The sequence below is a fragment of the Sparus aurata genome, chromosome 20 (assembly GCF_900880675.1).
Source record: "Sparus aurata chromosome 20, fSpaAur1.1, whole genome shotgun sequence".
In the NCBI taxonomy this organism is placed as follows: Eukaryota; Metazoa; Chordata; class Actinopteri; order Spariformes; family Sparidae; genus Sparus; species Sparus aurata.
This window is the reverse complement of record NC_044206.1, coordinates 14,463,175-14,486,964: the sequence shown is the minus strand read 5'-3', so window position 1 is coordinate 14,486,964 and position 23,790 is coordinate 14,463,175. Positions and strand designations below refer to the sequence as shown.

At 41.1% G+C, this 23,790-nt stretch overlaps 1 protein-coding gene across 3 annotated transcripts; it reads left to right on the top strand.

The window, feature by feature from the left end:
- Positions 1 to 853: 853 nt before the first annotated feature.
- LOC115571137 (MAGUK p55 subfamily member 3-like) lies at positions 854 to 23,790 on the top strand. Of its 3 annotated transcripts, none has more exons than XM_030400237.1 (20): positions 854 to 1,120; positions 10,763 to 10,927; positions 11,137 to 11,255; positions 11,391 to 11,468; positions 11,598 to 11,678; positions 12,130 to 12,267; positions 13,376 to 13,457; positions 13,964 to 14,049; positions 14,156 to 14,230; positions 15,286 to 15,482; positions 15,583 to 15,647; positions 16,270 to 16,287; positions 16,560 to 16,601; positions 18,318 to 18,380; positions 18,577 to 18,735; positions 18,903 to 18,983; positions 19,422 to 19,515; positions 20,025 to 20,133; positions 21,625 to 21,744; positions 21,898 to 23,790. In XM_030400237.1, exons 2-20 carry the CDS (start codon positions 10,891 to 10,893, stop codon positions 22,075 to 22,077), a joined length of 1,824 nt encoding a protein of 607 aa, XP_030256097.1. In that variant the 5' UTR covers positions 854 to 1,120; positions 10,763 to 10,890; the 3' UTR covers positions 22,078 to 23,790. The 3 variants fall into 3 exon arrangements, with proteins under 3 accessions (XP_030256097.1, XP_030256099.1, XP_030256098.1); XM_030400238.1 differs by lacking the exon at positions 854 to 1,120 and adding an exon at positions 1,499 to 1,636; XM_030400239.1 differs by lacking the exon at positions 18,318 to 18,380 and having other exon boundaries at positions 855 to 1,120.

Sequence of the window (23,790 nt, the reverse complement as noted above, 5' to 3'; positions counted from 1 at the left end):
TAATTGTCAGTTTATAATTTATTTTATTTCAATTTTATGGCAGGAATAGGCTAATATATATTTGTTCTAATTTGTGTAAAAAATATCATTTATTATGGAGGCCAGTCTTCTACACCCTATACAGTACGTAGAAAATGTTTTGATTTTCCACCAAGTAAACACGGTAGAGCTAAAATAATAAAAGTGTCAATCAACAACAAAGTAGATCAGGGCACAAGTCCTAACAGCCTTATTCAGTGTTGTACTTTAAAATACTTACAATCATTACCACAAGCCAAATAAACCTGCGTAACGAACAATTTACATGTTCCTCATTTCCCATTCAGCTATCAACTCTCAAGGCAGCATCAGAAATATGAAGTATGAATTCTTTCATACTTTTGTGTCATCCTATATCTTATTCCATCACTGTTACAATATGAAGCGTTGGCCATTTAATATTATCAGTCAAACGTAGGTATGCTCTGGGTTAAACCAAAGTCCTTCTGGTTAAACTTAAACAAGTCACACCCCTTGGACCATGAAATTGGTTTCTTCCAAAAAAATTTGTTTTTTTTTTTAATGTGGGCGTCAGAGCACTTAGTCGCACATTAACAGGTGTTGCCAGCTACAGTTAAATGATGTTTTGCAGACATAAATTGTTATACACACTTAAATTAATTTGAGAAATATAGGCGTTATATGGTTTGAGAAATAGTTGGCTAGTACCAGCTAAAGTCAAATGTACCTCAGTGCGGTTCTTTAGCTCTCTGGCTAACCCTTACCCTAGCTAGTCATGAGTTGTGTTAGCATGCAATCTTTTGATTTTATTGGCCTGAGCGTTATACGCGAGTATCAGATGGTGAGGATTACGAGGGGCACCTGAAAGCAGCACGGGGGAGAGAGCGAGAGAGAGCGAGTGCGAGAGCAAACTGGCTGACAGAGGGGGAAGGGGAGGCTCACTGAACGATAGATTGGATGGAGCAGCGGAGAAACAGAACCATATGTGTGGCAGTCAGCCTGAAGACAGAGAGGACCGCGGAGAAGAAGAGGTGTTGTGACTGAACCTGGTGCCGGGATCAGAGAGCGACGCGCCGCTGAGAGGAACACGCACACCGGGGCTGAGAGGAGCCTCCGCAAGGTAAGGATGCGTTCAACTCCTGTGCGGCTCCTCACCACCGCTCATGTGTCTGACAAAGAGACAGGGGACTGACAGCTCCAGGGACTCTCAGGTTGCTCCTAAATGACACAAATACACACCAAGGAAATGCATAATTTGAAATTCATTTTGTGCAAATGCTTTTTTTTTTTCTTTTTTTTTTTTTCTTTTTTAAACGTTTAAATCAAGGTTTGAGTAAGGATTCCTGAGTGTGCTGCATGTTAATGAGGGGGTCTGTATCACCTGTGTTTGATTGACTGATTGATTGATGGCCAGCTCCTCACGTGAGCTCACAGGCTACACCGTCATTGGCTGTATGGCAATAAAAAGGTAAGATCAGCATCCTCCAACTAAAAGGAGGAGACTGATCAGTATTCATGGAGAGGTGGGGTGACAGGACGGGCCTCTGGCTGTGACCTGGTCACGCTTTGCTGCAGGCCAGGATGGGCTTTTATGGCTCCGCTTGGCTCCCAGGAGCAGCAGAGAGATTCAGTGAAGGTCAGTGTTTAGTTGACACAAGACAAAAAAATATACACCCAACCCAAAACTCATGGTCTAGGAACTTATCTTCCTCTTTTTTGGTTATTTTGCCATGTTTTAGACCCAATATGGTGTTTTCTACAGTAAATCAACCAGATCAATTGAAGGGGAAGATGGTATTATTCGCAGCCCCCTAAGATTTGCCAGTCAGCCGTCATCCCAAGGTCCTCCTGTGTTCAAAACACTTATTTTGGCTTGTTGAAATTTCTGACACAGACACCCAGATGTCAGGTTTTTCCTTCACCTCAGACAACAAAGCCAGATTCAATCTCCCGACACCAGAGGTAATTCGTTATCCTGCTGTGTCTCAGAGTAGGCGTACTGAAGGTGTTCTGGAGCGATGTTCTTCTTATAAGCCTCTTAAAGGCTGCCTGGCTCCCCCTGACCTCTTTTGCGCTACAGTTTTTTGTTTTTACCTTTTTTTTTTTTTTTATTTTCACCTTTTTTTTCCTTTTTTTTTTTTTTATTCTTTCACAATTGATTCCAAACTTAATGTGAAGGTTAGCAGCACAGTGATAAAAGATGAACTCTGAATTAATTCTGTTCTCGTGTTGAGAGTTTACTGATTTGCATAAAATAATGAAAGTCCTCTCATCTGCGCAATATTCCAGCTGTTGGCTGACCTCATGATTAAAGCTGAAACAAGTACTCGACCGACAGAAAAATAAAAGGGAACTATTTTGTTTGTTTTTGTCTTTCGAGTAAAAATAGTGGGGGGGGGGAATGCCAAACGTGCCCCGGCTCAAGCTCAGATAAGAGGATTTAACTGCTTTTCTTGAGCATAAATCATTTTAAACTTAATATATTTGGGTGTGGGGCTAAAAAAGAGATTTCAAGACGTCCCTTCAGACTCCTGAAAATGACAAAGGTTTTTTTTTGTTTTTTTTTTGTCTCTATCTTCTCTCATTTCATACACTGAATGATCCTATTTGGCTTGCAGGCAGGGAACACTTGTTTTTCCTCTCAGTGTAGAGAATAATTTTATATCTTTCAAATGAAAAAAAAAACATTCTAAATCTTTTGTGGCGTTGCTATAGATTATCTTAATACCTCTGCGAAATGTACAGTGCACATACTTATTGGAATATTGGAATGAAATCTGTCATCCAGATATGTCCGATCAGCCATGTGGGTGGCATGAATGGAACACACACACACACACACACACACAGAGTGGTGGGCAGATGGCAGCAGCAGTGTGACGGCGACCTCGCCCCTCTCCGTCTCCCTCTCGGGGCCTGTCCAACAGCAAAATGAGTACGACAAACAGGTGGCGTTTGTATGCGTGTGTGTGTGAGTGATTGGAGAGGAGAGAGACACAGGGTTAAGCTCTCCGAACACAATGTCAGTATACTAAAGTACGACGCTGACTTGACTGTTGATTGAGCCCATGCTTAGTTCTGTAGTGGAGTGATCAGTCTTGTCACAGTCGAGTTTTGTGAAGGAAAAAAAAATGACTGTAGGGCGGAGCGAGAGGGACGCCAGGAGGACGTGGGTAACTGGTGGAAAAACTCATATCGGTCAAAGCGTAAAAAGGACAATCAGTGAGGATTTTAATATCGGTCTATAAAGATCGACGCGCCGTGATTTGCGGCAACTGAGGCATGAAGAAAAGGAATGTGAATATGAAATGGTGTCATGATCCGGCACACTCATGTCGGCACCAGCAGCCAGGGGGGAGAGAAAAAAAAAACCCCACGAGCCGAGACGTGAATCGTTATAAAAAAACAAAACAACTCAAATCTGATGGTTTTACTACGCTGCCATCGAGGCCACGCCGGGTTGTAGAGCCTCATGAGATACATCACAGTACTAGTGAGCTTTTAGGAGGTGTCGGAGTAAACATTAGCACAAGGTCAAACAGTTTTCAGTATATTATACTGAACTGCTTTTATTATAATCTAAGCAGACACCTGGCTTGTTGAAGTCTCCTTGAGCAGCTCCCCAGACCTCTCCGTTACTGAGACAAGGTGATTAAAAAGAAGACTTGATAACTGCGGACGACAAATTATGAATTATTCATTGTTTTACATAATCTGTATGCAAATGTTAAGATATTTATTGACAACATTTTGTAAAGGGAGCAAAGAGGTTTCAGTGTATTAAAGAATTTTAATTTCATCAGTTTGCTGATATCATTGGCCTTATTGCCTCATCACAGACATCAGTACGTTGGCTGATATGTGCTGATATTAAACCTTTTTTACAGAACATAACTCAGGAGAAAAAGGTGCCTGTGATAATCATTAAATTGCCAGTGAAGTTTACAGTTTAGTGTTTCTAGCAGCGTCTTGGGTATCCATTGATGTCAGATTTTTCCTGCTCCCTAATATCGGTATCAGCGTTAACTCCAGTATCAGTTGAGCTCTAGCTGATACAACAATGGTCCATTGCTGGTTCCCAAAGCCCAAGATGGGGTCCATGGATCTATTATAAGGTCTGGACAATGAACGAAGAAGGCGCCTGTTCAGCTCACATAGAATTACTTTCCCGGCCTATATGGCAAGTTTCTATCTGTCAGGTTTACCTCCGCAACACACTGAAAATGCACATTAGTGTTTCTTTCGCTGTCCCTGCCTGCGACTTCCCACTCGCCATGTAGACTTTTAACAACAATTCAAAAGTGTAAGACCTTGTTGCATCATAAAATTGGTCTCATCATTATTGCCGCTGTTTCCTGTTCAAGGTGTCCGGTCAACAGTTGAACAGATGTCTCTCTTTTAGGATGTTGGTCTATGTTTTTTCGGACAGCAGATTCATTTTTCGCTGCAATGCCGTGAGTGGCCAGTGGGCGAAGGTGGAAGCACGTTTAGCAGGTTTTCTACATTACCCTTCTTAGTTTAGTGTTGGCATGATAACATTTGCTGATCAACACTAAACACAAAGCACAGCTGAAGGTGATGGGAATGTGAGTTTTGTAGGTATTTCGTCATGAATTTAAAGTATTGGGGAAAAGATGCAGTCTCGACCAAATATCATTATCAATATCATTTTGGATAAATTACTTTAATAGATGAATTATTTAATGAAAGTGTCAGATTCAATATCTGTCACAGTTATTGGAGTAAATGTTTCAGTCTTCATTTACGTTTGTTTTTGAGTTCTTGTTGCTCATAATCAGTTTCCTGTTGATCTATATTGGAAAAGGTGACTAAATGCTTTTCAGTACTGCCTTCGCTGCATCCTCGCTGCTATTCAGTTCCTCTTCTAATCTACCCGTCTTTTCTAATCTGCTTCATTGTATTCACTGAAATCCTTGGTGATGCACACAGGCGCGAACACTGCCGTCTTAAATCAAGGAGGCTACATAATGCCACCATATGGCCAGTGGGAACCTTAAGCATTTAGACGATAGGGGAGCGAGTGAGAGAAAAAAAAAACAGAAAGATGTCGGCTTTAAGCTCTTCTTAGCCTCTTGTAATTAGAGATAGAGGGTGGGATGGATGGAGGGAGGATGAGACGGATGAAAGAAGGTCAGGAACTTTGGCCAAGTGTACAGAGAGGAGGGCTGAATGAAAGCAGGGAGACACAGAGGAGGAGTGATGGGGATTTACCCCACGACTGTCAGCTCTGGGGTGGGGACGTGTGACGGCTGACAGACTGCAAAGACAAAATCAACTTGCATTGTCGGGCAAAGAAAAAATGCAGCCTTCAGAATATTTAATAACATCTTCTGAAAAGCTGGAGGACACTATTATCAAGCAGCAGTCACAAAAGTAGCAGATTTGAGCGTCCTCAGGCTGGCAGGCAAACAAAAACCCAGTGAACGTCCTCATTTAATGTCTTTTTCAGGTCGACGATTTTATCCCCCTAGAATGAAAAGGCTTACATAATGATGTTGTTTCAGCTTTCTCGGTTAACTTGCTTGTTTGAGAAAATCAACTTTCTTCTGATTATTTATAGTCCATAGCTGTCAAGTGTGAGCATCTTTGTTTTGATAGGCGTCTTCTTATGTCCAAACCATTTTACTTCACTTCACAATCTTATTACACTTAACTACAGGCTGCTGAACTTTACTAAATTGAATAATTTTTTGATCAGTTAAAATCTGAGATGGCAGTTTCTGAAAATAAGATGGTAGGTAGCATTAGCCAGATTTCAAGGGTTTGTAATTCTTTATCATGGCTCATGCTGTGGGGAATAACTGACTTACAGAAATGTAAAGTTGACATTGAGTAAATTAAGCTTCAGCTACGATTAGCCAAAGCTATTTCACTAGCTAGCTTTCCCCTGATCCCTCTTGGTTTAGCTGTGGTTAGCCGGCTTTCTCCTTGTGGCAGTCAGATTTGTCGTCAACAAGAAAAATGGAGCCAGTCTTGTCCTTTTTTTTTTTTTTTTTAATTTCTTGTGTGGAATCAAAACAATTTCAGTCTTAAAGATGTCATGGCTATAATCTCAGACCCTGGTTTGACAACACTGAGATAGCGGGTATCCTACTGCTACTCTGCTAAGATAGCTAGCTTTAGCAGCTAGTTTCCTCTTCTGTATCATAACTAATTTTGCAAGCGTCTCATTAAGCGTTCCGTCATCAAATTAGATATTTAGCTAGCTTTCCTGTGACATGTCTCTTCTCCGGTATTTGAAGTTTGCTGTTTGTCTGTAAGTGTCAGTTAATGAATTGCAGGTTTTTGGTGTTTTCAATGAAAATGTAGAATGACATGATTTTGATGGATCTAACGTCCACAGTCTCAGACCCTGCTGATCTCTTGTGGTCAACCTGTATGTACACCATATATATTGTGGCTATCCTGCGACAGCCCCAGGCCGTTTCCTGCTGACAGAGACAAAAAGCACTAAACAAACATGAATATATATATTACCACAGTTTACAGTCCTGCCACATCGCCCGTAGGCTGTGTCAAGGCTGATAATGTGCAGGATGGATTTTTAAAAGTGCTGCTTTGTCAATGCTGAGTGAGTGAGAAAGGGGACAACGTGCTGATGGTGCTGCAGCATTAGACTGAATCAATCTGGGGATATTAATATCGATGCCTGATTGATGGTCACTCGTGGTCAACGGGTCATGTCATGCTCTAGCAGTGACCCGGCATGTGAATACGAGACGCTGGTTGTGGTATTCTGTCAACATGTGTGTTATAAAAAGTAGAAGCCAGATTACAGCACATTGAAGGAGTAATTTGGATTTCTGTTTTAATAGATTTTTGGTCGCATTTGCGATCAGAATAGTCTCATCCTGGAGTCCTGCATCATGTCTTATTTGCTTAAATTATACAAACCTGAAATGTAGAAACAACACTTGTGGTTATTTTTGTCAAATAAGCATGTTCTGGACTATTTTCTAGCCGGGCACAATGATTTCCTGGAGGCGTTTTAACTATTTGCACAAATACATACTAATATTTTAATTGTACACTTTTTGTTGCCTTTGGACAGAGCCAGGCTCGCCATTTCCTGCTTTTCCAGTATTAAATATAACTTAATTTATTAATGAATTTATAAGCTAACCATCTGCAGGCTCTTCATATCTGACATAATACTAACTTTAGATATGAGGGTGGTGTAGTTCTTCTCATTTGACAACCAGAAGCAAATATTTCTCAAAACTATTACTTTAAGCAATAGAATGTAATATCAAACTGCAGAAGAGGATATTTGAATGGATAATTAATGGTCTGTTCAGCATCCTTGTGGCGCTGATGGACTATACCAGCAGCACTGACTGGACAAAAAGTCAATTATAATGCGTAATAGCTCTTTTTCTGAGCAGTTTAAAAAGCTTGATTTTTTTATCACCACTCGGCTGTCCGAATCACAATTGAACACATTACATTTTAAACATGGCCCAGCCTGGGTCTTATGAGCAATTGTCACCAGCTCACTGAACGTCTGCTTGTGCTGTTGCTGTTTATTCTAATTGCCGCTTTGGCAGGATGCCATCTTGACTTCAATCAGGTCTTTTTTTTTTTTTTCTTTTTTTTTCCCCAAACTAGAAATTTCCCTGGCAGCTGGTCTGTTTTCAACAGCCCACCAGGGGAAAATGGGACCATGAAGTGACAGGACACGACAAAGGAATTAATGAAAGACAATTGTAAATCAGTCATTCTGTCTGCAGAATATTTGACGGGACAAACAAGAAAAAAGTGGGGATTGTTTTAAAAACTCGAAGTAAAAAATCTCCTGACTTTTATTCAAAGACAAGCTCATGTTGGTATAACTGTTTTCTGTAAATAAAAATCTAATGATGTCAGATGTCTCTGTTCTTCTGTCTTGATGGTAAATAAACGTGTGGAAGGCTTCACAGCTTCCTGCGTCGCGGACATGCTGATCAGGTGCTTCTGGCTTCTGGTTTGATTTTGCTGTCAAGTGTTTGTTTGTGGTGATTGTTTCGGTCTAACAATGAGCCAGAAAACCGACTCCTGAGTGAAAAACAATCTTCTACTTTTCAGATTGTTTTTCATAAGCCATAATTTCTCATGTCTGTTCTGCGGTTTGTCTCAAACTGTGTCCTGTTTGTCATTTTAAATCAGTCCCGATAATGGAGAACAATTTCCTGTCCTGACACAGTGAGAGGAGAGATTTTTTTCTGTTTGCCGTGCCCGTTTGTTAGGATTACAAATTGCCACTAAACGCATCATTATATATGACTTGCATACAGATTCTTAAAGATTAAATGTGGCCCCGATGAACTGCGATCCACTGTAGGTGAAAACGATACTCCTAAGGGTACAAAAATGTTTCTTCTGTCAAGTGGTGCAGAAATTGTCAAGGTATCGACCTCGCGTCTGTGCGAATTGGGGCTGCAACTAACAATTATTTTCATTATCAATTTATTCGGATGATGATTTCCACATGCAGGTCACAATTTCCCAGAGCCCAAAGTGACATCTTTAAATTCTCTTGTCCAAAACCTAAAGATTCTTCACTTACTATCATAATTGATGAAGAAGCCAGTACCAACAGATGTTTGAAATTAACACTGATAAATTAGGCTGAAGAAAAATATCAAATAAAGCAGAAAATGTACCTTTTTAAAAATCCAAGCTACACTTCTAATATCTTATCAATGCTAGTTTTGGGTCTGTTGGATTCAACAGTGGATTGTTTACGTCCTCAGTCAGGTTCAGGTCTGTGAGTCTAGATGAGTTTAGTGCTGGTATAGATGAATGTGAAGGGAAAACTGCCCCCGTGGATGCAGAGTCTCTCAGCTTCCCTAAAGAGAAATGTGTAGGCTGAGTATACTCCTAACACTATGTTCACCTGGCATCTTATTACTGCAACCCTCCCTTAAATGTGTCTCAGTGCTCAGAGCCTCCCACCTGCACCGCAGCAGCAGCTACACAGCAGGTGAGGAGTGTACTGCTGCTGCTGCACGTGATCTACTGCATAAACCGTTAATTAACACTGTCAATCACTGAAGATCACAGTGATCTCAACAAGGCAGGACTGTGTTTTTGATACCCTCCCTCTAATTTCAGCAGATCTACACCATCCTCCAATTTCTAAGACACAGGGACACATTGTCAGCGAACTTTATTACTACTGAATGTGTGTGTTTCCTTTTGTTTCCCTCTTTGGAAATGTTGCTTGATAGTGTTCAAATTCCTTCACAATTCAATTTAAATCAAGGGTATTCGTGTTGAACAAGATTACCTGTCAGAAGTTAATTGTTAATTTATCAGACGTCTGGTGGGAACACTTTTTAAAAAGGTCACGTAACTCGACATTGCATTGAATAATTTTATCTGCCAGCTTAGCACAGCATTTACTGGCTTCATTTAGTGGTCTTTCTCATTATTGATTAAATGTTTCTTTTTGTTTCTTTTTATCTACACAATGATAGAAATGGTGAAGAACGCCTGTCACAGAGCTTAAACTAAAACTTTCACATTTCACTACTTGTCCAAAAGCCTAAAACCCAAATGCATTTAATTTAATATGACTACTTCTCTAAACGTTAGTCCGTTCTACCTTTTTGCAAATCCTCTTTGTATATTTATGTAGTGTTATATCATAACATCTCATTTCATTTATAATTCATTTATTTAAATGTATCTTTATATCAGCGCTAATGCTTAATGCTGAGCCGACCTGTTTTTTTGTCTAATGCATTCCCCCGCACCTTTCACCCAGCGTACATATAGCAAATCAAAACTGACCTGCATAATCCTGTCTTATCTGAAACAATCAATCATTGCAGTTGCTGTGTTTCTGTGAGTTGATTATTTGGCCTAATCTCAAGTTCTAGTTGGAAGATTAACACTGAGATCACCAACGGAGATCACGGCTCGTAGTTACTGACGTCATACCAAGTGGCTCCGCTGGTTCATGTTGTTGTTTCCAGATGAATTTGGAAACCTAATGAAAAGAAAAGTGCCCTGAATTAAATAGAATCATAACGTGAATCTTTGTATTGATGCCAGATTGAAGCCACATGCTTCACCGCACCAGACTAGTGAAGTGTATCATGTGACGTAACTCCAATACCATTGAATTAATCTAATCAGCCAGACACTTGAAATGTAAACACATTGGTGCGGAGGGTTGCCATGGCGACAAATGAGGCGAGGGATCCCATTGGTTTGAAAGTGGTCAGTGTGTGATCTGACCTCACTTTGCTCCAGTTCTGCAGTCGCACAGTCTGAAACGAACTGAGACGCTTCACGCCTCAGTAACGAGAGCGGCCAGTAATTATACTGAAAGTTTCGGCAGAGTAATGAGTTGATTCATCACTGTCAGAGCGCCGCTGGTTGGGTGCCCTTTATCAGAATGTATTTACATTTAGAAAGTAATTTCAAATTAGAAATGATATGCTCTAATAAGTGAGCTACGAGCTACTTAAATGTACTCGTCCGAGCTCGCTGTGCTCTGTTATTGGTTTTCAACAACAGCTCCTAACAGCCAGTTTGTATGAAATCCATTCTGTTCAACATGAATCCCACATTTAATCCCGTCGTCCACAATGTGTAGTTTTCATTTAATCCCCAAACAAAGAAAATGATTCCAAGAAAAAAACCAACATTTTGAGGAAAATCTGAAATTCAGAGAAACTTCAGATTAACCTGCTTCTTTTTGGAAATGCAGACGGTCACAGTGTGTGCGTTTTGTCTGTTTTTCCCCGTCCAGCTGTGTCTGTGATTCTTCACCTTGGTCGTACGTGAGGAACAGAAGGACTCCAGTGGAGGGAACCCACCGGTTTTGTTCTCCCTCCCTCCCTGCTCTCCCCCCTCTCTGCACCCTCCTGCCTCCTCTGAATGATTGAAGCCATGCCCATCGTGTCTGCAAGCACAGGTACAGCCCAACATATGCTCAAGCTACATGTTCACTCTTCCAATGCTTTCTACTGACTATCCTTATAAATAATACGCTAATATATGAAGCATACATTACTGGAGCTTAATGCACACGACAATAGTACAAACAAAGAAGCTAAAAAAGTGGGGGTTTTTTGTAGTTATTTTTTTTAATGGGTGATCCATACATTACTTTATGATATACAGGGCTGCATGAGACTCTGGCCCTGCTCACCTCTCAGCTCCACCCTGATGCCAACCACAAAGAGGACCTGGTTTTCCTCAAAGATGTCTTCAGCGAGAGGAGCCTCGGTTACCTCATGAAGGTACCGCACAAATGTGAATTCTGTATTTTCAAATGAAATCTGCTGATTCTGGGGAAATAAAACTTTCTGTCCTCCCAATGCCATGTAAATAAGTCACTCTTGGTGTGTCTTTGTGCCGTATGTTGTACGTCCCAGATCCATGACAAACTGAGGCAGTATGAGAAACACAGCCCGACTCCAGTTTTACACAGCGCCTCCTGTCTGGCGGAGGATGTAGGTGCAATCCTTTTCAATATCTCACAATGAGACAAAAGCTTAGAGTTGAATAATATTGCGATAAAATGCCAACAAAACAATTATTGTAATGCTTGAGAAGATTGTTTTCTGATTTTAAATCATCAGCTGGCAGAAGAGCTGCAGAACGGAGCGATGGAAGACGATGAGAGAGAACTGCTTCTCCTGCTGACCACTCCTCACCTCAAGGTACTCCCACATATATATATATATACCTTTTCCTTCTTACAAGTGCTTCTGATCTCTCTTAATGCTGCTGCGCTCAGTGCTTTCTGCTTGAGCTGCTCTGATTTCCCTCTAAGTTGATCATCTATTACATAACACCAGCGTCAGAGCTGTCTGCACCCCTCTCCCCCCCGTCCCCTAGACACAGACAAGTCAGCCTAATTACTCTGATCAAGTGATTATTCTCAATTTATTGGCCTTCTGAGGAGTGGGAAGAGATGGTGGCTGTGAATCTAGAACAATAATTTGAAAAAGCAGCCAGTGAAGGAGAGATGTCTTCCCTTTTTTTTTTTTTTGTTGACTTTTTTTTTTCTCAGCACAAACCACTTTCTGTGGTGCTTTTTCTTGCTCTCTTTAAGATGTTTCTGTTCAGACTCTTAAATCGTACATTTATTTGTGGTACCTTTCCATAAAGGCGGTGCTGTCCGCCCATGACACAGTAGCCCAAAAGAACTTTGACCCGGTGCTGCCACCCCTGCCGGAGGATCTGGACGACGACTTGGAGGAAGAGTCAGTCAAGATTGTCCGCCTGGTGAAGAACAAGGAGCCCCTGGTGAGGCAAAACAAAAGCCCTTTCTTCACATAACAGCTGCTATTCTTGTGCCCTCAAGTGAGGCTTTAAGACTCCATTTACTCTAACGGAGCAGCTCTGAGGCCTCAGTGAGCTGCAGGGTGTGAATATGTGATGCTATAAAAAAAAAAAAAAAACACTCTCAAGGAAATCCTTCAAGCAGAGGACAAAAAATAGATTGTTGTTAACTCGTCAGAAACGCCTGCTGAAGTGACAGCAGTTCTGCAGTAACAGCAGCACAGTTCGATCCAAAAGTGACAGAATATGAACTCTAATGCCGGCGATTCAACCTCCTGTTCGTCTTTTTGACTTTCTGTCACAGCCTTGGACAAAGAAGGTGTTCCATTTGTTTTCTTTTCGCGCGGTGCTGCTCATCTTTCTGACATGAGGCATCAGTTACTTTCCATTATGTGGCGATCAAATATTGTACAATCCACCAACTAGACTTAAAAAAAAAACTGTTTGGGAAAAATATACCTATTCTTGCTGAGAGTTGGATGAAAAGATCAATACCACTCTCTTGTCTGTACCGTTGAATGTAACGAAATATGGCGTTTAAAATGGGACTGTGTGCTGAATGTCCTTTCAGCTAGTTAGCTTGGCGTAGAATGAAAACTAGTATCTGCTGCAATTAACTGTACTTGCGTTTCTAAAGCTCACAGTTGACAAACAATATCCATCCATGTTAGGGATGATGTGTTGAAATGTTAACCTATATTTGATAGTCGGTTGATCGTTATAATAATTATTATTCGATTATTCCAATTATTCCATTAAAAAAAACGTGTGTGTTTTATGGCCGTCTGTGATTGTCAGCAATACATTTTTAGGTTTGGTTAGATTCTTAGTGGCAATTAATTGAATAATGATAATCATTAACATCCCTAATCCTTGTTGAGGTAGATTTTGTTAGCTTTGTATTGAGCCAAGCTAACTGTTTCCCCTCGTTTCTATTCTTTATGCTAATCTAAGCTAATCATATGGTGGATTTAGGTTAATGTTGAGTGTACAAACATGAAAGTGGTATCAATCAGTTAATTGAGGATCATAGATGTGTTTTTAGAAATTATTTTTACTTCTTCTCCACCAGGGAGCAACCATCCGGAGAGACGAGGTGACAGGAGCTGTGATCGTGGCCAGAATCATGAGAGGAGGAGCAGCTGACCGCAGTGGTGAGACAAAACCGAGTTCTCACAAGAGTCACAACGCAAACATCAGATGTGTCCTTTGATAACTGACTGAAAAATCAAATGAAATGATAGTGATGCTGCAGCACTTTTTCACTAAGTAAAATCTGTTCCACTTAGATGTGGGATGGGAATTTCCCACCCAACAGGACTTTCTTATCTCCACTGATACACAGACCGAGAAGTGAGGAGATTACGTTGTGTAACCCCTGCACTGTCAACAGAGATCAAATCCTTGAGATTAGTGCCACGAGATTGCATATTTTGAGATTACAAACAAGGGTTGCTCCTGGCTGTTTGCCATGGAGATGTTGTTTTTTTTTCTTCATGCCAACGGAAAATCCTTCTTCTTTTTGTTCACATTTGAGCCTCGTCCACCGAAAATACTGTCAGTGGTACCACACAGACTAGGATTTTCCTTTGCTCTATTTTCCTTTGCTTGTTTTCAGTTTGCTCGTTTTAGTGGGCGTGTGTTGTGTTTGCGTTCCCAGGTCTGGTGCATGTGGGCGATGAGCTTCGAGAGGTCAATGGAAACCTGATAACCCACAAAAGGCCAGATGAAATTAGTCAGATACTGGTAAAGGAAACAAAGCATCATACCGTTTCAGACGCTGTGTGATTATTCCCTGGTGATTACTGTGGGTGCAGTGGATGATGACGCTGCTCTGATGTTTTTTGATCAGTCCCAGTCTCAAGGCTCCATCACACTGAAGATTATCCCAGCTGTTGCGGAAGAAGACAAGCTGAAGGAAAGCAGGGTGAGGGCTCATTTCACACATTCAAATTAAGTTTGTTTATGAACCTGTTCGTCTCTTCCTTCTGATTTATTTTTTATTTTTTTAATTGCTGCTCACACCTATTCTTTTTCAGTAGAACCTCCTCCTACCCATCCACCCACACCCCCAAACCATTACCTCTGCCCACTTCCCAGCTAAATGCATTACTGTATACTGCATATATATACTGTATACTATCAAATCACAGCAAGACATTACTTTTAATAGCCGGTGTATAAATAATGCTGCCAGTTTGACTTGTTTGAGGAGCTTTATAGCGGCTATGTTCAATCTGCCATTCACCAAAACATGAGCACTTTTAGTAAAAAAAAAATGCACTATTTTCGTGCGCTGATGCACCAAAGTGACAACCAGTTTGCTTCAGAAAGAGTCAACAACCACCACAAAAACTGCGAGACACCTTTGTTGTGTTGTTGGTTCTTATCAATGACGTGCACCCACTGTTATTAATAATCCCGTTGGGAGCAGCAGAATTAAACAACGTTTTGGCGAAAGTAAACGTATCTGCTTTCTTGCTGCAAATAAGATTAACAGGTTGATGCCTATATCTGTTTTATTAAGTGTCAGGGTACAGTCAGCAGCTTGTGTTAGCATAAAGCCTGGCTCAATCCGTAGGTACCACAGTCCACCTACTTGCACCTCCTAAAGGGTCAGACCACATCGGTAACATGTCAGTAGCTGATAATCTCAGAGATGAGTGTGAATGTCTGATTTTCAGTTACAGACATGTTCAGACCCCCGTAATCTAACTTTGGAAAAGTGTGATGGAAGGGGTTTCTACCATGAGAGAAGCGTCTCTGAAGAAGCTTGCCGTTAATTTCATATTTACATATTGTCACGTTTGTTTAGTCCGTACAAAAATATTAGAAAGATGAGCTGATTTTCCTTGTTTCCAGTCTTTATGCTAAACTAGGCTAACTGGCTGCTCTAGCTTTATATTTAATGGATAAGCAATATTGGCACCTAAATATCAAACCATATTTCCAATGCTAACATAGTACTCCTGCTTCCGTTAGGTCTACCTTCGGGCGTTGTTTGACTACACACCCTATGAGGACAAGGCCACGCCCTGCCAAGAGGCAGGACTTCCTTTTAAGAGGCGGGACATCCTTCAGGTTGTGAGCCAGGAGGACAACACCTGGTGGCAGGCCAAGAAAGTCGGCGACAGTAACCTGCGCGCAGCCCTTGTCCCATCTACACAGTTCCAGGAGAGGTAGACGGTCTCAGCTGTCCTATGTATAGCATTTGTAAATGTCTGACTAGGCTTTCAGATCACAATTAAATCTCTCCTCCCTTGTTTCTGTTTCTCTCAGACGCCTGAGATACCGGATGAAAATGGGTTCCTTCCCTACCCCGACGTCCCTTAAAATTCCCACATGTAAGTCTACCTCCCCTCTGCAATCAAAAACATCTCACACAACCTACAGTAGGACCATAAATGTAGGGGAAGCTCAGATTCTACAGATACAGTGTGTGTTGGCTAAATCTCCTCCAGCCAAGGAGATGCAGAAAGAGAGATTATGAACAGAGAACAGGGGATCTGAGGTTAATCTCCAGAAAAAAAAACATAATCCATCGTTTCGTTTCCTAATCCAATTTAAAAGTAGAATGAAACAAAGTGGTTTGAAAAAGAAACAGGTGGTGGTGAGTCCGGTCTTTTCTTGTACCCGCTCTGTGTGCATGCCATCTGAACTCCCATTATTCTCACAAAGCTTTAAAAAAGATGTTGCAGAAACGCTGCAGGAGATAATTTTTGTTTACATGAAGTTATAAGCCATTTGTTTTATAGACTTTTTATAGTAAATAGACAAAAGACAGGGTGGGAAGAAGGAAAAAAAAAGCTCAAGGATTTCTACGAATAGATACAATTTTTTAAGATATGATAAAAGTTTTGTAGTGTTCTTGGAGCAGGACAGTGGTAATATTATAGTTCAGTGGTTTAAATATTTTGTCGCTCTCTTTGGTGATATTTGTGTTATTCCTTGCTTTGCTTACCTCAGATGATCGTGCTGAGAGAGGTACGTGAAACGAACCTCCATGTTTTGAGAAATCATCCCTGCATTGACTCCATTTTATCATGGTCGGAATTTCCTAGTGAAATTCTGTCAGCACCCCATCTCGAATTAGAAACAAAACCCCACAAACTATGGTTGTCCTCCACAATTCAGCCTTTTTAGTTACCTTCACAGCTGCCCACAAAATCCTAGTAATGTTCCTGCATTTAACCTGAACATGAACCTCTCCTCCCTGCTCTTACCCTTTCTTCTTCTTCCCGCATGTCGTCCTGCAGAAGACAGTGACAGTGAGGGTGCTCTGAATGGAAAGGACATAGGTGAGGAGGCTGGATCAACATGTTTATACCATCCGCTGCAACATCACATCTCTGCTCAATCTGCGCGCCAACACATCCCTTACTGTTCGTTCCTGAGGTGTCACAGCTGAGTCCTGCTTTGGCTTTGATTGAATGGTTGGGACAGGTGTAGGCTAAAATGTGTGTTCAGTGCCAGGTGTAGCTCCTCACCTCGGCACGCTAAAAAAAACCCACCAGAAGCCATTCACTGAAGAGATTTGTTTGCTCCCCCGCACCTGACCTGATCTACGGATGTCTTCGCAGCTCAGTTAGCTGCTCCTGGCTGCTCTTATCGACTTGATGTGACTGTGCTTCTGTGGGTTTATTGTGCCTGAAAGCATTATCACAGCCATTTTGAACAGGATGTTATTTCCCACATCTGACTCCATCACACAGATCGACTCTCAATCTACACAGACACAGGCTTATACATATGTTATGGGATTTCTTTGTGATGTTATCGATCTTTACAGCATGCTGAGGGCAAAAAGAGATTGTATTTTGTTGAGCTGTGTACTCACATTATCCCAAATGTTTCAGTCTTGTACAGAAACCCTATGAGACAAGTAAGGGGGAAGAAATGGTTATCCATTTTCTAAGTCATCTCTTAAAAAGGTTTAAACTTTCTAAATTAATCAGTTTTTCATTTGTGAAAGAAAAAGAATTTTGCCAAGCTCTTTTTTTTAAAACTGAAAAACAGGTGGGAACATACTTTTGACAGGTGAAACTATTGTTGTAATACTCATTTTGGCCACAAGAGGGTGAAATGAACTTCTATGTTATTATGGATCCATCAGCTTTTCTTGGCAAGGCCCCACCTACTTAAAAAAATGGATAACCAGAATCTTTCTTTTCCCTCAATTCCCTCGTGGGGCTTCTGTAGTACATACACTAAATCAGAGGATGCTCCCTAATGAACTTCTCTACCTTTTCTTTTGCAGCATCATTAGCACAAATTGTCAGAACTCTTAGCACGCTACAGGCTAAACAAAGCTGAAGAACATTATATAAATGACTTGGTAAACGTCAGCATACTGTCCTCTAAGCAGTTGTTTCATTATGTTCTTGATTATTTTTGTCAGCATGCAAAGTAAAGACGATATTCTTGAATCAGCCTAAAGATAGACTTGCAGAGCAGTGTGAAGGATTTTTGTCCCAGTCTCCTGGGCAACCAAGGCCAATAGATATGATGTAGGTAAACATAGCGTCTTGTTTAGATTCCAGTACCCAGTAGAATCCTTACATATGTAGACATGAACAGTGACCTGATTTGGACACCTCTCACGGTGAGGTATTCAGGAAGTGGCCCTGAGTGAAAGAGTCGTCATGATTCTGATTTAAATTGATCAGTTTGATGGACAAAGATGTGAAAAATATAAAGGTTAAAAATAGCTGAACTTCTGCTTTAACAGTGACCGATATGTTTCTGTGTTTTTCGGTATAGACGTGTCAGTGTCTGTCTGAGCTCAGTGCTTTGTCGTGCAGTGCGCTGCAGCCACCAAGCTTCTCACGGTGTCTTTTGTGGCAGCTTAATTTTTCTCGCTGTGCTTCACAAAACGGCCTCTCGTCACGCTACATGCTCAAGGTGCTTTGCTTGTGATTGGGTGAAGAGGTAAATGCAGCATGCATGGCTTCCCGGTTTGTGTTGTGTTGATGAGATTAAAGCTGGCTGAATAAATGGTCTAATATGAGCTGCAGTTTCTCCCAAGAGGGCAGCCCCTGCCTTCTGTGGCCATGCCTTCTCATGGGATTTTTACTCAGGTACTCTTACTGACTTCTAACGGTGTCGTCTGTGTCGTGTGATGTATGGGAGAGGTTTTTAATTTGATCAGGGAGAAATGTGCAATTGATGGACTTGTCAGTTTGCTCTTTATTAAGCTTGCAACTAAAGTTGTTCTCAATGTGAAGTGGCTTGTTTATGTCTGCACATCTTACGTTGGCATGTCTTCCACCACAGCTGGCCTGCGCCGAAGTTTCCGTCTCAGAAAAGATCGCCAGAGTTCGCCAGGAGAACCTCAAACCCCTGACGCCAATCACACAGAGTTCCTGATTTATGAAGAAGTGACACAGTATCGTCCCCGTCCTGGTGAAAGGCCTCGACTTATAGTGCTGATAGGTACGCTCACTGTGGGGTTTGATGACATTGAAGAAGCCTTATGTTTGTGAGTGTAGAAAAAGCGGTTGTGATGAGAAACACAAGACATTTGAAGAACTTCAATAGTAGAATTGGGTGTTTTTTTTTCAAAATATGTTGTGTCATCTTGTGTAACTGTCAATTCACAGGGTCTCTGGGGGCTCGGATCACTGAGCTCAAACAGAAGGTGATAGCTGAAAATCCTCGACGCTACGGTTTGGCTGTGCCTCGTAAGTCTTTTTTAAAAAATTTTAAAGCCTTCCATTAGGGATGCAGATTCTTTTCCAAGTCAGTGGTTAAAGATGGCCATGGCTTTTATCCGAGCCCTCTAGAATCTCTAATGCCTGTCATCTGGGATTGAAATGAAAGGGTAACCCCACCAATTTTACTCATTAAAGTGTGTTTACTATAAATTGATAAATGTTAACTCACAGACACGTGATATAAAGCTGTTTCTATCAAACTGGCAAATTCACAACGATAAAACGCACTGTTCTGCTTTCAGACAGGCTCATCACATGCACAGGTGTTAAATCATCAGGACTCACCTTTTAGTTGTGCATGTGTTTTCTAACCTTATTATAAAATGTTACCCCCAAAAAGTACGAGCTGTCTGTAATTATCTTTCCTCTCCACCCTCTCCTCTTCCTCCTGCTGGCTTGTGTCAGACACCACTCGAGCCAGGAAGTGTCACGAGAGGGAAGGAGTCGAGTACCACTTCATCACTAAAGCTGCTTTCGAGGCTGACATCCAGAATGGCAAGTGAGTATTGGACACTAAATAGGTCTTAGCGAATCTTAAAAATCAAGCAAATATGTGCAACACATGGTTTACTCTATCTATCTATCTATCTATCTATCTATCTATCTATCTATCTATCTATCTATCTATCTATCTATCTATCTATCTATCTATCTATCTATCTATCTATCTATCTATCTATCTATCTATCTATCTATCTATCTATCTAGGCTGTAAACAAGAAATGGATTAATTGAACCCTCTGTTCACCCAGTGCTTCTCTCGTTTAGACAAATGTTTTCCGCAGAACTTAGTTTGTGATCTTTTTGTGTTTAGATATGCAAATGAGTCTATCTAATTAAATATGTACTAATCTGCGTACATTTCCAGAAGAGAGATCTGAATAAAATAAACAACTGATTGTGAACTTTGTCCAAAATCTTAAAACTAACCAGTCCATGAAAAAAACTGTTTCTGCCTGCCGACTCTGGCCTTCAGTTCTAATTCATGCTGATGCTGTATTCCTGCAGATTTATTGAATATGGGGAGTACAAAGAAAACCTGTATGGCACCAGTTTGGAGTCGATTCACAGAATTCTGGATCAGAAAAAGGCTTGTCTGGTGGATTTGCAGCCAGAGGTTAGTATCTGAACTGAAACAACCCAGGCTGACTACATCACATTACCTGGCATTGATCAACACTTAACATTCACTACTGTGTGAGGACCGAGACAGTCAGGTGTTAAATATTTGATATAAAAGAATGAGGATCTTTACTTTGATCCCTCCCTCATTTCTTTGATGTATTTTCCATCAGAAAACCATCACTTACATTTTCTTTTCCTGTCTGTCTAAATTGTCACCTGTGTTTAATCTTGTCTCACTGGGATTAGTGCAGCTCATTCCACCTGTCCCGTACCAGTCGCATATTAAGCTAATCTGACAGTTAAATTACAGGTGTTAAAATTTTACTTGTCACATTTAAAGTGTGACTAAGTCTCAATTTAGTCTGCTTTGCAGGGAATTTAGTTCACTGTGAACTGAAGGTTATATAACCTGAGAACGGCTGTGTTTGCTGTTACTTAATGGAGTTTTCTGGAGGCAAATAGAGAATCGTCAAGACATCAGGATATAATAAAAGGCCATTTTTGTCCCGATTAATTATCTTGTTAGCAATAAATTGGTCTTTTATCTTGAGGAAAAAAAAACGTGATCTAAAGATAATGGCATTAACAAAGTCATAGGTGTGATTGGCTAAGGACAAAAAAGCAGGTAAATATACAGCGCACCCACCATGATGCCATTTTCTCGTTGTGCAGCTGGCTCTAGAGGCAGTATTTTTTCTAACCATGTTGGGGAGTAATTCTTATGCATTTTAGAATAATGTCACTTGCCAGGTCATTTAAGGGGTAGACTACAAAATTTGTTATACTTGTCAAAAAGAAAAATCGGAACTCTACTATGACTCTCTTTACATTTACTTTGTCCCATTGTCGGCTTCAGCTAAGAAAGAATTAGTTCGCCCCACACGTCCAAAATTCTTAGAACACATCAGATAACCTTCCGCACCAATTGCAGCCTCTTTGGTGGAGCTCTTCTTCATCATGACAAATGAATGGAATACATGTGGAGTGACATGTAGACATGAATCAGAGGCACAAAAAATGTTAACAGCGGCGAGCGGTCATTATGTTTACCAACACCCGATCTGTGCTAAAAAAGTCGGATTTGCACGATTTACGAGAGCCTCGTTTTCAGGTCGGAAAAGCTGGATTTCCGGATTTATCCGGAAGAATCACTGGCCCTGCCAAGTATTGTATACCCAAGTAACACAAGTGTTGGCTTTAATACCTCTTGATTTTTCTTCCCAGTTTTAGTTTTTCTGTTAGATTGAGAGAATGTGCTGTTTCAAGAACAAAAAGACTCAGATTACATTTTGTGAACTGTGCCCTTAAAAAGACATTTAGGGTGTTAGGGTTATGCACAGATTATCATCATTGATTGTTGTTAATTCTTCTGCTTGCACTGTCACTCTAGAGCTGAAGGTTTTTACTACTTTTAAAGTACAATATACAGTAAGCTGCTCCAGCCACCTGGTTAAAGGGATGCGTTTTGTTTTCCTACGTTCAGGTCCTGAAGACTCTACGTACCGCTGAGTTCAAACCATATGTCATCTTTGTGAGGCCTCGCATCTATGATAGCCAAAGGAAACTGCTCGGCTCCTCTTCCTCACTCAGCGCAGGGGTCACGGTGAGTTCAAAGAAACGCTGCCCAAAAGAAACCACTTCATCATGGGTCCTTCACAGCCTTTACACAGATTACCGGTACATTCATTTGAAAATACTTGAATAAGATCAGTGATTGAAGTGTTTTCTGTTATCGTCTCGTGTCCCTGCTGACCAGGAGGACGACCTACAGGAGATAAAACAGTCAGCCGAGCGGATGGACGAGTGCTACGGCCATTGGGTGGACTACGTCTTGGTGAAGGAGGACCCAGCCAGTGCCTTAGCTGAGCTCCAGGCCGTACTGGAGAGGGTGCAGGTGGAGCCTCAGTGGGTGCCTGTGTCCTGGCTGAGGAGCTAACCTGTCGGCTGAGCTCGACTGGTTCATGTTGGACCAGTCGACCACTCGTGTTTGCGTGTGCGGAGGACAGACGAACTGTGAGATGCCTCCTGAATGTTGGAATGATCCAGTGTTTACTGCCATACTAACCATTCCACAAACACAGGCTTGTGATAGTTGGCAAGTCAGTATTATAAAACATCTGCAAAGACTGGAGGGTACATCCCAAGTGTCTTATTTGATATGTCCTCACTTGAACCAGAAGTTGTTCTGGTCTGCCGTCCCCCGTATTTCTGCTCATAGGAGCTGGGAGGGATCTCAGTTTGTATATGCTTAGTTCCTTTCCTCATCTCCTCTTCCAGCTAAGATGCGAGGAAGAGACATAAGGAGAGTTAAGGCAACAGGAGTTTAACAAAATGAGACATCAGTGTTTCTCAACTATATTTTAAGGCCACCTCAGTGAAATACGTTGGATGGCACAGCTGCATCGTCTGTCCACTGTTTTGTTGTAGTCTTATCGCTGTGTGAGCATAACAGAGCTCATGACAACTTAAATATTTACATACAATTCAATTCACAATGTGCCGACATGAGTAATATCAAACTGTAATGTCATTGAGGAATGTTGCAGACAGTGAAGGCAAAAAAGTTTGATCCTCTTTTACATCATCTTAAATAAGACTACAACTTGTGAATACAAGGAACATCTGTAGAGTCCTGCATAGTTCCACGGTTTATTTATTCTAGCTGTGTGTCTCTTTTATGTCAACGGTGCTGATAAGACTTCTGCAAAGGATCCTCGTTCATAGCTCCTCCAGATAGCTTCTCTTTCCCAGATGCATCTTAGGAATTGAGTCATTCCTCAAGATGCTGAGATTGATTTCCAGGTCACAGACAGAACAGAGAGGAGGCGAGGATGCACAAAATAGAGGAATAAGAAAGTAGCCCCTTTTGTCTCTCCATTCTCTCTCAGTGGGGACAAATGCTGTCCAGTCAGTGACTGAGGTCAGAATTTCCTTTGTTGAAAGGTAACGCCATAGATTAACGAAAACAACAAAATGATGTCTCTTTGGCCATCAGCAGCGCAGCCTCGTTGCATATATAAACAGGAGGGAAAATGGTAGGAGATGCCATTGTGCATGTAATATTGAGCCACTTTTGTACCAAGGACCTAAATATTCTGTTAATTTGCCCCTCGTCTTCAGACAACTGCTCCCTCATGATGTTGGGATAGATGGATTTGTCCTGTGTTTACAAGGAGGAATGCCAACTTTATGTGGCGTTCTATTGTGCTTTTTCTAGCACGAGGTTGGACATTTCCAAGTTCAGTTACCTGGAATGCGGTAAAAAACATGGATGCAAATTATGATACTTGGGATGTACCCTATAAGCTGCTTTTTTTTCCCCATCAGTCCGAGTATCGAACAAGCCTTTCTGTTTAAGATTCTTCAGTATAAAATGACTGTATATCTCACCTGTACAATGGCAGTGTAACAGCTGACAGGCATGTTGTACATGCATGTAGGATAAAGATCCATAGTCAAAGATCTGCACTCTGTATGATCAGTCATGTGAGACATCTACTGTAATAGCAGCTACAATGTGAAGTGCCATATCCAGCATCTACAACATTATTGTTAAATGAAAGACAACATCTGCTCCTGCTGGAGACTGTACTCATGTTACCGTTACCCGACTTTAACGTCTGAATTAAACAAGACAAAACATGTTGAA

What these genes read in the sequence shown, in the direction of transcription:
- LOC115571137 (XM_030400237.1), top strand. Translation starts at nt 10,891, where the DNA reads ATGATTGAAGCCATGCCCATCGTGTCTGCAAGCACAG. An exon ending in TGACCACTCCTCACCTCAAG is followed by an intron (nt 11,679 to 12,129) that starts GTACTCCCACAT and finishes CTTTCCATAAAG; the next exon opens with GCGGTGCTGTCCGCCCATGA. An exon ending in TGGTGGATTTGCAGCCAGAG is followed by an intron (nt 20,134 to 21,624) that starts GTTAGTATCTGA and finishes TCCTACGTTCAG; the next exon opens with GTCCTGAAGACTCTACGTAC.